Here is a 12,310-nt window from a genome sequence, read left to right on the forward strand (position 1 = left end):
ACAGGTTCCTTTTAAAGAAAAATTGTACATTTGGGATTTTGAGTATCATAGTTTATCTGACCAAAAAGAAAAATCATGAATTTGCTGCTTTATTATTAGAGAAACCTTCTAGTATCTATAAAAACTCCCTACTCAAAAGTTGTTTTCATGTAAAAATAAATGACCTTACCTTCATGTTACAGTTCTCAATAATTCATTGTCAGATATGATCCATCTAGAGTTACAAATCCTTTTCATTTTTGGTTCCGTTCCTGCATTAACGTTATGTGTAGTTCGATTCAATCTCAGTTTTAAATTAGAATTTAGTATCGCTGTAATTGTATCACCTTAAAAAATTACTACATCATTGATTTTAGCTGCGAGGTAAATGATGCAAAGATTTTGCAGGGTTTTTTTTCTATTCCAGTCACAAAAGAGTAAAATTTTATCAATAAGTCATAAGTACCAAAGATGCTGCTGTTGACCAATACAACTAACTACGATATGGTGACATTGGGGCACATTTATCATTAGTCTGGTTTTGTCCATCAGATTTTTGGGGCTTTTCTTGGCATTTCTGCTGGTCAGATGTATCTTAGCGTTTTTTCCTTATTGATACATGTGGTTGGTGTTTAGTAAATTTGCAGCTTTTTAAAAAAAAGTTTCATATTGTCTCAAAGTCACAATCAGTTCCAAGCTAATTTCTATGGATGGTCAAAACGTGCTAAATTGTGTGACTTTTTTGTGACTTTTTAAAAAGGTCGTAACTTTCACATCCGATTTCTGGTGATAAGTCAGGGAACACTGCAGAAAACTAGACAATGGCGAACTTTGATAGGAGACAGTTTTAGGCACCAAACAAGTTGCAAATGAGCACATGCGCCATGAAAAGTGTCAAACATTAAAGAAAAAGGCAAGCCACAAGTTTGATACATGTCCCCCATTGACTGAAAAATAAAGAAGCCAATGCTCTCTCTAAGAAAAATGCAAAAGATATGCCTGGTAATGCAGACCTCAAATAAACGGGTCATTAAAAAGAAGAAATGAAAAAAAAAACTATGAAAATAAATTAAATGATGAAGGTTCATGTATTCGCACTTTATTAGTACTCTTCCTGATCAGTACTCTTTGCCTGCTATAGTTTATAGCTCCTATTCATCCTGTATTCTGACTAACCACTTTGTCTTGCCATTTTTTACTGTCTTCACCCTCTTGGCTTTGAACTATTTCTGACAACCATTCCACTCTGTTTGTTTGTCTTGTCTTTGTCTCCATATTCAGGGAAAATATGCAAAGTTTTCCAGGATGGGATAAGGAAAACCAAGCGTCTTTTAGCTAACTTATTAGGCAGCTCCCTTGACATCAAGCATGACCTTAATAGATAGATTTACTGGTTTGGTTTTAATCCCACATCATGTCATAAGGCTTCCTGAAAGTCATGCTTGATGTCAAGGGAGCTGCCTTATAAGTTAGCTAAAAGAGGCAAGGGTTTCCTTATCCCATTGCGGAAAACATATTTTCCCAGAATCCCCTTGTGGAACATTCATGGCTATAAGACTCTACATGCCTACATGGTGGCCTTAATTGGCAAACTCTCCATAAGGAGAAGTCTTACTTCCCGAGCCTCTCACTCAGCCAGACCAGTTCCCTACATTTTACTGAAGAGACCCAATCAGGTCGCAACAGTGCTATCAACAGTTGGGAGTCTGTTCCTTCTGGAATAGATATATTGGTTTGGTTGTAATCCAACATGTCATAAGGCTTCCTGATTGTCAAGCTTGATGTCAAGGAGTCTGCCTTACAAGGTAGCTAAAAGAGGCATGGTTTTCCTTATCCTATCCTGGAAAACTTTGCATATTTTCTCAGAATCCCCTAGTGGAGCATCCATGGCTATAAGAATCCACACGCCTATATGGCAGCCTTAGTAGGCAGTCTCTGTAAGGAGAACTCTTACTTCTCCATAATCAGAACAGATGTTCAAACGTAAAGTTTTGACTCTAAAAACTTTCCTTTTTCTTCAATCCACTTAGGACCCATTAAAATATCATGAGCTAAATGCAGTTTCAAAGCACTAATGGAAGCAACGTTACTCCTGCATTTCATGAACCAATTTTACCTTTTTCCCTTTTCTTTCTTTGTCTCCATGTCTGCACTTTGGGGCAGGTAGGAAACATATCCCAGTTGTCTACCTATTGCTTAGGGTAGGTAAGGCAATTAGGCAAGGACAGCTGGCAATGGGGTTTAGTCTCAGGACTAACTTTCTCTGCCTGTGTCTCCTGTCCTTTCCCAGACCCTGCAAAGACTTTATTCCTCCAGCACTGTGAGATTGATGTGGGATGTAGTATTATTATCTCCGACAAACATTTGTGTTTGACAGATAAAATATATTTGGCAAACAAATCAAAGATTTGTTACATTTTGTCACAGCAAACAATAGATATTAATGAATGGGAACTGCCTTCTTTACATTACTGTAAAGTCAATAGTATCCACCACGTAGAACAAGCAGGAGACAGTAGAGACATCAGACTTCATGCTCCAGTGCCTCACCTGCTGCATGATACAGGAACATCTGTACTGACTCCAGCATTAAGGTACAATACTATATTATCCCATATTATGTAATTGTAACATATATTTTAGGTAATTCTAGATTTTATAACATTTTATATTTTACTACTTGATTATTTTTAAATGAATGATGTCTGAAAGAATGGAGGGTTCTTACATGTTATCATATGTGATGTGGTATGGACTACACTGTTTGCTTTAATACTTACTACTACAAGGTGCACAGAATATAAATGTCTCTGAATTATGTGATCATTCAACATTATAAATGATGGAATCATCTTTTCAGGAGCAAATATGAATTCTTTTTTTTATATTGCTAAATCTTCAATTTTTTTTTTACTTTTTACTATTTTTTTCTGTCCAACTTTTAAAGCAATAATGTAGGTTTACCACTTATGACACTTTAACCTTTTCCATGGGAGAGGATGAGCATTGAATGTCAGAATTGTGTAAAGTGGTTGTGATAATACTCATCTAGCTCTTCATTCACTTCAAGTAATAAGTCCCAGAAAGTATCATAGTTTGCTTTGACTGTACAATATAAGGGGTTAAACTAACTGCCTTGCAGCTGCAGACCATTGGTGTTGGAACTATTTTAGATGTTCTATCCCTACACATTAAAAGTACAGTAGTTCATAGGAACAACGGCCACATGTATCACTCGTTTTTTCTGTTATTTTTGTGCCTTTTCATAATGGCACACTGTTTTTGTGCCATTTTTGCGATTAAACGCCAAACTAGCTGTGCAGCAAAAATAACCAGCTTTCCCTCATCTATCTTACCAATCCAGATGTTTTGCTGTGCCTAATAATATTCATCACTTGCAACTTTTCATTTAGGCGCAAAAACGGGTGCAAAAATACTCCAGCCCGAAGGTGGCGTAAACTGAGAATTAAGCACTGAGCCCCTGTGCAGAACAGCTCATCCACAGCAGCAAAGCTCAGCCAGGCACTGCAGACACTAGAACAGATAAGGGTACATTCACACAGCGGTATGCCCACCGTGCGGGCATACCGCCATGTGCTGGAGAGGAGGAGGAGGAGGCCCCTCCTCCCTCCATAGAGAATAGCGGCGCACGGCCGCACACACGCCAAAAGATAGAGCATGCTCTATCTTTTTGCGGTGTGCGGGCCGGATCGGTGCCACACATGTGTGGCACCGCATCTGCGCCGCGCCGCTATTGCCGTCCCCACAGACGGCCATGTGAATGTGCCCTAATACAGACATTAGATACACTGCAGACAGGAGCTGCAGACTCTATTTACAGTTCATCACCTTCTATTTACAAAACATTCTGCAAAATCCTCAGCTCAGAGCAAGAGCTGAGAACTTTGCAGAATGTTGCAGATATTACAGACAAGTGTCCCCCATGTAATTCTGCACAGTATCACCAGTGTGTCTGAGGGATACTGTGCATAATTACAGGGGTGCAGCAGGAGATCAGCACTAGGGGATCCCCTCCAGGAGAAGCCACTGCTGAGGAGGTCACTGGGTGCTGGGTGTCACACATCTGGGTGCTGATGTGAGTGTTATCTTCATTCTGGGATGTGGGAGAAGCAGATAGGAGCTTGTAGCAGGATTACATGTAAGAGCCCGAATCTAACATTGCGCCTAAACTGTGCCAAAATTGCGACTAAACTGTGTTAAAGTAAAGTGATTAATAAGAGGCAGAAAATATACTTATTACAGATGGTTGTAGCTTGTGATAATTCTGGCAAAACAGTGCGCCAGAATTTAGGTACACTTTTGTAAACTTAGGCGCACAAAAGTGGCCCACATTTATCAAAAACAGTGCAGTGTGTACTATGGGCAGTTGCCTGTGTAGTGTGCAGAGGGCACCAGATTCAGGATTTGTGTAAATACTGAGGGTTTTTTATTTGAGTCTCGCTACCTTCACACCAGCAGTAATAGCCTGTACCTCCCTTCATCCATCTACCTAAGGTGGAAACACCACCTCATATTGCTTACCTTTTCTAAAGATAGACCACCAAAATCCTGGTCCCAGAAAACCTGATTATCATCAACATTTCTTTTATACTTGATATCTTTTAGATTGATTATGTTTTGTTTTGCAGTCTGACAAAATTTGCTGCAGCAATGTTAAAATCCTTGAAGATAGTAGCCTTCTTACTTCTGGTTATAACCCTCGGCTTCTTTTATGGATTCGCTTGCAGACAAAATATCATTCCCTATATTTTTTATATCTCAGAAGGCAAATTATTCAATGGATTTATACTAATGAATAAAGGGTTCTACCCAATACAAGGTTGGTCAAACAGTACAGAAGCATCAAGTGTTAAGGACAACCCGTTACTGGAGACCACGATCGCACCTCCAAGCACAACAGTGACCCCTGCTATCAGGTCTGTCTCTGAAGTATTAAAACAAGGTAACGGGATCATATTTTTGGAAACCTCAGATCGATTGCAACTTCCTCCATTAGTTTTATGTGCTGTAGAGTCAGCAGCTCGAGTCTACAAAGACCGACCAGTGGCCTTCTTCATGAAAGGATTGAATGATACCAACACCGAAGAACTGGTGAAGAGACACTTCCCAACGCTTTCATTTTTTAGGAACGTTTACTTCTTCCCCTTGAAGTTGAAGGAATTGTTCATTGGCACACCACTTCACTCATGGTACAAGAAGGTAAGGTGCAGCACAATTTGAATTATACTATAAGTGAATGTAAACTTCTAAATAGTTTCTCTTCCGAGCATTATGCTGGGGATCTGTGTAGAGCTTGACCCCTCTTCCAAAGGTTGTCTGAGTTTTGCCCTATAAGGGCCTATTCAAACATGTTATTTTCCTCAGTATTCTATCCATGATTTCCAAGAGGAGCAAAGTGACACTTTTTAGTCTATTTATTTATTCATTTTTCAGTTTGTTTTTTCTAAAAGGAACCTGTCATCAGAAATTGGTCTAATAAACAATCACCAGTACGTTGTCTAGCATCTTTACACCTTCCAGATGATGTTTCCTTTCATGGCTCTGCATGGTTCATCCACAAAATTAACTTTGAAGTGAAATGTAAATTGATCATATAAAGTCAAGCAGTCAGAGAGTTTAACACGGAAGTCAAGCTCTCCCTGCCTTAGAAAACCTCCTCCCCTGTGATGGATATCATACACGTCCTGTGTATGATATCCATCACAGGGGAGGATCTGGAGATCTGGTTAGTGATTTCTCTGGGTGCATGATCATGAGCATGAACTCAGTGTCAAAATCTTCTCCTCCTTGCCTTTATACAATCAATTTACATCTCACTTCAAAGTTAATTTTCAGGATGAAGCCACCACACTGGGTCATGAAAGAAACCTGATATAGAAGGTGTTACGCTGCTTGACTACATACTGGTAGTGGTTTATTAGTTTCTGCTGACAGGTTCTCTTTAACAAATCAGTGGTCCATGAAACAATTTTTAGCATGTCCAATTTTTTAAAAAAATTTCCCGATCAAAAGAAGGGAATGGGGTGAATGTTTTAATGACTTTACCACAGTTTTTTTTAATGTATTTAATATGTTTGTGCCTGTGTGGTCCAATATATTTTCTGTTGGTGCCACAATATCCCTATTGGACTATCTCATCTTGTCATTGGGTAAGGTCCTAATGTTGGTGCAGATTGTGGTTTCCCAACAGGTTCATCTTATCTGTTTATGCCTTAGACCTGTTTTGGGTGCACTTTGTGGCACTTATTTAGACCAATCAAAAGCAGTTCTAGAATCTTCCGCAAGCCTTCCTGTATTTGGTGTTTTATTTTTGATGCTCATTTGCCAAATTATTAATACACCACTATATAAAGTCATACGGAAAAATCCCACTAAAGTTGTGTGCCAGAAATCAGAACTTGCGGCAAATGTTAATACATTGCCCCAAAATGATTCCGCAAGAAAAAAACTCATCATGTTTGTGTGTTGTCAGTTTTTTTCACTAATCATCCAAGTGAGTCAGATGTTTTACCCTCCAGTGAATGTAAACCAACAGTGTTTCTTTTGATTTTTTTTTGCTAACACAAGAAAAAAAAAAGATCAATGGATGACACAAGAGTGTGAAAAAGAAACAGATGCGAATACAAAACGGATTCAAACTAGTCTGATTAAAATGAGTCGGTGTGCCGACCTTGGAAAACGCAGATAGCATACTGAGGAAAAAACTGATGTGTGAACAAGGCTTAAATTTTATAAGAAATACTTTTTCTTTTTTTATAGATAGAGCTAGAAACTTTAATAATACCACAGGCAAATTTTTTGTGCAGCAGCCAACAATAATTCATGATGAGATCTGACAATATTTCCATACAAAGAATAAGTAAATAAACTAAAAGCAAACATTTCATTTCCCCATTGACATATTCATTGAATAAAGACATTTTAAAAGGTAAGATAAATTATATTGAGTTAACTCTACTATCATCATCCAAAATATTTGAAACTTTTGATATTTTAAGGGAATTTTTTTTTTTAATATAGCATTGTTGCCAGTTGCGGGAGGGACAATCGCTCACATATCTTACTAGACTTCATTACTAGACTAAAGGAACACTTCATAGAATATACAAGAAGAGTTATTAATATTATTTGCACCTTGGCCAGCATTCTTCTTTCCACAACTATGACAAGGCGTTCTATCTTACACCCTGAGTGCCTTTTAGATTCTGCATGGGCTATGACCAGGCTAAAGCACATGGTCATATAGTCTCCCCTGCTAGTCTGATTTGTCTGGATGTCATGGGACTTGTACAATCACCTTTTGTACCTCTGATGTCTCATAAGAGAATTGTCTGCACACTTCCCAGTGCTTGCTGTAAGTCTTCTTTGGAACATGCTAGTGTTTTCTGGAAATTACGTATGCTTATATCTTTGAACCTTGCCTATTCTTTTTACCAATCACCTGCCACTTGATTCTGTACTGCTTTGTCCTCCTGGTTTTGACCACTATTTGTACAACCATTCCTCCATTTTTGTTTCTGTGTTTTTGTTTAGCACAGGAAGGGAACGTCAATCAATTGGCACCTAGAATTTGAGATAGGAGAGACAAACAAGCAGATACAGCTGAGTGGGTGTATCTTTAGGCTTCACAGTCCACGTCTGTCCATTCCCTAACAGCAACATTATATTGCCTTAAGCTGAAGACACCTCCTCCCTTTGATTTCAGGACATTTTTTTGAAGGAATTGGACCATTTCCAGGTTCGAAGCTTTGATTTCTCCCCCCGGGTTAGAGAAAGAGCTCATAGAAGAGAATGAGGGATGCTTTCGAAAAAGCCTCAAATTACAAAAGAATCATGATGCCTGGTAGAAGAGGTAATATAGCTATCAATAGCAAACTTATAGAACTCTGTGCAGACCCAGTTCTGAATTAAAATAAGCAATGGTAAAACCAAAAGCTCTGTGGTTAAAATCCAGCTAATGCAGAATTTGTTCATTTCAAGTTAAATTTCACTTATTCAGATAGTGGCACAGCCAAGTCATGTGGGATCTACGCCTGGCTAATCTTAATGAATGTGAGAATTTCCACATTGGTTTTAGATAGCCAGATCCTCTTGTTGGTGAGGACACCACTGGCGCCGCTGAATACACTCTCTGACAGCATACTTGCTGCAGGGAAAGACAGCCCCTGCAAGGAAAGATCTGGCCATACGCCCAATTTTCCCACCTATAAATTGAATGGTGAGGACTCATACTTCAGTTGTTCCTCCACAGTTATTTTTGCCACACGCTTTAGGGGGCTAAGCAATCATTGCAGCATGGATCCAGCAGTGTGGCCAACTCGTAATCTCAACTGGTGATTATCCAGCAACTCAATGTCATTGTGCATACACTGGAGTATATAGTGGCTCATGTGGGCCAGGCTGCCCAGAGGCATGCAATGAAATAAAGCAATGAACCGCTCACATCCAGGTGCACAATCACGAGGGGATGTCTTCACTTTCCTTCTTTAAACAGGCAAATTGTACAGAGATGGATCAGCCAATTTAGTGCCAATGTATCTATTTTCAAGTTGCCTGTCCAGAGGCAAGGACAAGCTGTCCTCAGTGGGAGGTGTCTGCTCCTCTGCACCTCCCCAGGCATGCTCCATTAATGCCCTGAGCTGCTCCGGGTGTTACCTTGCTCTGAGGAAAGTTCCTTCTCATCCTCCTCTATTTTCTTCTCCAAAAGTGTCTCCTGTCTCTACAGTGTTAACCACTGTACCACTGTTTCACGAACCCACCCTGCGAGCCATTTGTGGACTGGCCTGACACCTTTTCCTCCTGTTCTTCCTTATGTACCTCCATTACGTACTCCATCATGGCCAGAAGAGCATTTTCAAGCAGGCAAAAGATGGGAATGGTAGCGCTGAGGATGGTGTCATCAGCACTGACCATATTGGTGGCATATTGGAAGCAGTGCAACACTGGACAAATGTCCCTCATTAGTAGTTGGTGGTGAAGTGCTGCAGGTTGCTACTTCTTACAGATTACTACTTCTGCAGGTTACTACTTAGTTTTCTAGATCTCTACTTGCTGTCCTGATGTAGAAAGCATCATTGTTTATTTCCAGTGGACAGGTCACACAGGTGCACGGCTCGTTATATCACACAGCTCTGATTACTCTCTATGACAGCGGTTCTCAACCTGTGAGTTGCGACCCCGGCGGGGGTCGAACGACCAAAACACAGGGGTCGCGACTCTACTACGTTTTCGCCGCGATTCGCGGCAAAAACGGAATAAAACATGTGTGCAATAAGCACTTACTTCCTGAAGACCTGCGGTTGCTGTGTACAGGGGAAGCTCGAGGACCTGCGGTGATGTCATCATCACATGACCCTCTGGCTTCTCCTCTACACAGACTCCCGCGGAACAGGCTGCTCTACTCACAGTAAGGAGAAACTACAACTTGAAGCAGCAGGGGACACACACCAAAACTGGGGGCAGGAAGGGGGGCACTAGACCTGGGGGCAGGAGGAGGGGGAACTAGACCTGGGGGCAGGAGGAGGGGGAACTAGACCTGGGGGCAGGAGGAGTGGGAACTAGACCTGGGGGCGGGAGGAGGGGGAACTAGACCTGGGGGCAGGAGGAGGGGGTACTAGACCTGGAGGCAGAAAGGGGGGCACTAGACCTGGGGGCAGAAGGAGGGGGAACTAGACCTGGGGGCAGGAGGAGGGGGAACTAGACCTGGGGGCAGGAGGAGTGGGAACTAGACCTGGGGGCGGGAGGAGGGGGAACTAGACCTGGGGGCAGGAGGAGGGGGCACTAGACCTGGAGGCAGAAAGGGGGGCACTAGACCTGGGGGCAGAAGGAGGGGGAACTAGACCTGGGGGCAGGAGGAGGGGGAACTAGACCTGGGGGCAGGAAGGTGGGCACTAGACATGGGGGCAGGAGGAGGGGGAACTAGACCTGGGGGCAGGAGGAGGGGGAACTAGACTTGGGGGCAGGAGGTGGGGGAACTAGACTTGGGGGCAGGAGGAGGGGGAACTAGACTTGGGGGCAGGAGTAGGGGGAACTAGACCTGGGGGCAGGAGGAGGGGGCACTAGACCTGGGGGCAGCAGGAGGGGGAAGCACTAAAACTGGGGGCTGGGGGGGGGGGCAAAAGTGTGGGCAGCAGGGGGGGAACAACTAGAACTGGGGACAGCAGGGGGGGAATAGAACTGGGAGCAGCAAGGGGTGGGTAAACTAGAACTGGGGGCAGGAGGGGGGACCAAAACTGGGGGCAGGAGGGGGAACTAAACTGGGGGTAGGAGGGGGAACTAAACTAGGGGTAGGAGGGGGAACTAGAACTGGGGGCAGGACAGAGCACTAGAACTGGGGGCAGCAGTGGAGGATTAAAACTGGGGACAGGGAGGAGGGAGAACTAGAACTAGGGGGCAGTATTATAGTAGTTATATCCCTGTACATAGGGGGTAGTATTATAGTAGTTTTAGTCTTGTACATAGGGGGCAGTATTATAGTAGTTATATTCCTGTACATAGGGGGGCAGTATTATAGTAGTTATATTCTTGCACATAGGGGGCAGTGTTATAGTAGTTATATTCCTGTACATGGGGGGCAGTGTTATAGTAGTTATATTCCTGTACATGGGGGGCAGTATTATAGTAGTTATATTCCTGTACATAGGGGGCAGTATTATAGTAGTTATATTCTTGTACATAGGGGGCAGTATTTTAGTAGTTATATTCTTGTACATAGGGAGCAGTATTATAGTAGTTATATTCTTGTACATAGGGGGCAGTATTATTGTAGTTATATCCCTGTACATAGGGGGCAGTATTATAGTAGTTATATTCTTGTACATAGGGGGCAGTATTATAGTAGTTATAGTCTTGTACATAGGGGCAGTATTATAGTAGTTATATTCCTGTACATGGGGGGCAGTATTATAGTAGTTATAGTCCTGTACATAGGGGGGTAGTATTATAGTAGTTATATTCTTATACATGGGGGGCAGTGTTATAGTAGTTATATTCCTGTACATGGGGGGCAGTATTATAGTAGTTATATTCCTGTACATAGGGGGGCAGTATTATAGTAGTTATATTCCTGTACATAGGGGGCAGTCTTATAGTAGTTATATTCTTGTACATAGGGGCAGTGTTATAGTAGTTATATTCCTGTACATAGGGGGTAGTATTATAGTGGTTATATTCTTGTACATAGGGGCAGTATTATAGTAGTTATATTCCTGTACATGGGGGGCAGTATTATAGTAGTTATATTCTTGTACGTGGGGGGCAGTATTATAGTAGTTATATTCTTGTACATAGGGGGCAGTATTATAGTAGTTATATTCTTGTATATAGGGGGCAGTATTATAGTAGTTATATTCTTGTACATAGGGGGCAGTATTATAGTAGTTATATTCTTGTACATAGGGGGCAGTATTATAGTAGTTATATTCCTGTACATAGGGGGCACTATAATAGTAGTTATATTCTTGTACATGGTTTGGGGTCAACGCAACATGAGGAACTGTATTGCGGGGTCACAGCATTAGAAAGGTTGAGAACCACTGCTCTATGATATAACGAGCCGCAAACCTGTGTGACTATTGTCAGATTTCTGTCCACTGGAAATAAACAATGATGCTTTATATAGAAGGACAACAAGCAGAGATCTAGAGAACCATGAGGAATAGATACAGAAAATTCTATAACTTTTCATTATTTAAACAATATCCATTTCTTGTTGAATACCCCTTTAGGCAGCAGCTCCATGTTTGGGGTAGTTGACCAGAAATCATTACACCACCCGGTTCATCTATGCATAAGGGCAAAGGGATATGCCTTAACTTGGCTTGGCCCATAGCTTCAACAAGGTTTTGGCCAATGACACACACCACCCTGCTGGGCTTGGGGCTTAATAGTAGCAATGACTCGTCATCTGCTCCTGGATCCCAGTCCACAGTTCCCAGGCAGTATGTGGTCTGTTGACCACAAAGATGAGGTTCAGCAAGGCCTGCTGCTGTTTCCCCATGGATTTGCTAAAACCGTTGGTGCAGGTCCTGCGCTGACTGGATGAAGAAGCTAGTAGTGTAGATTTGTACCGTGTTAGCCATGGAGAGCAGAAGAAGAGTGAAGAAATCAGGCGACACCTTTTTGAGGCTAACTGAGTATATTTGATGGTGATGGTGAGCTTTCGAGAATACTAGTTCTCTTCGTCAGACATGCTGTTATGCATGAAATAGAAAATTCACAGCATTTTATACACACTAAGCAGTGATCATCAAAGGATATTAAAAAAACCCTCTAAAACAACAGATTGATAAAAACAGGGATATCTTATTTA

The 12,310-nt window shown here is 41.7% G+C and overlaps 1 protein-coding gene across 1 annotated transcript in view; it reads left to right on the forward strand.

Moving 5' to 3' along the window:
* The first annotated feature begins 2,501 nt into the window (after positions 1-2,501).
* The window catches only part of LOC140120677 (alpha-1,4-N-acetylglucosaminyltransferase-like), a 31,115-nt gene continuing 21,306 nt past the window's right edge, over positions 2,502-12,310 (forward strand). Inside the window, exons 1-2 of the mRNA XM_072139635.1 lie at positions 2,502-2,573; positions 4,629-5,199. Of these exons, the coding sequence (XP_071995736.1) occupies positions 4,651-5,199 (549 nt within the window). The 5' untranslated portion in view covers positions 2,502-2,573; positions 4,629-4,650. The remainder of the gene's footprint in view (positions 2,574-4,628; positions 5,200-12,310) is intronic.

This window comes from Engystomops pustulosus, chromosome 3 (assembly GCF_040894005.1).
Source record: "Engystomops pustulosus chromosome 3, aEngPut4.maternal, whole genome shotgun sequence".
NCBI lineage: Eukaryota > Metazoa > Chordata > Amphibia > Anura > Leptodactylidae > Engystomops > Engystomops pustulosus.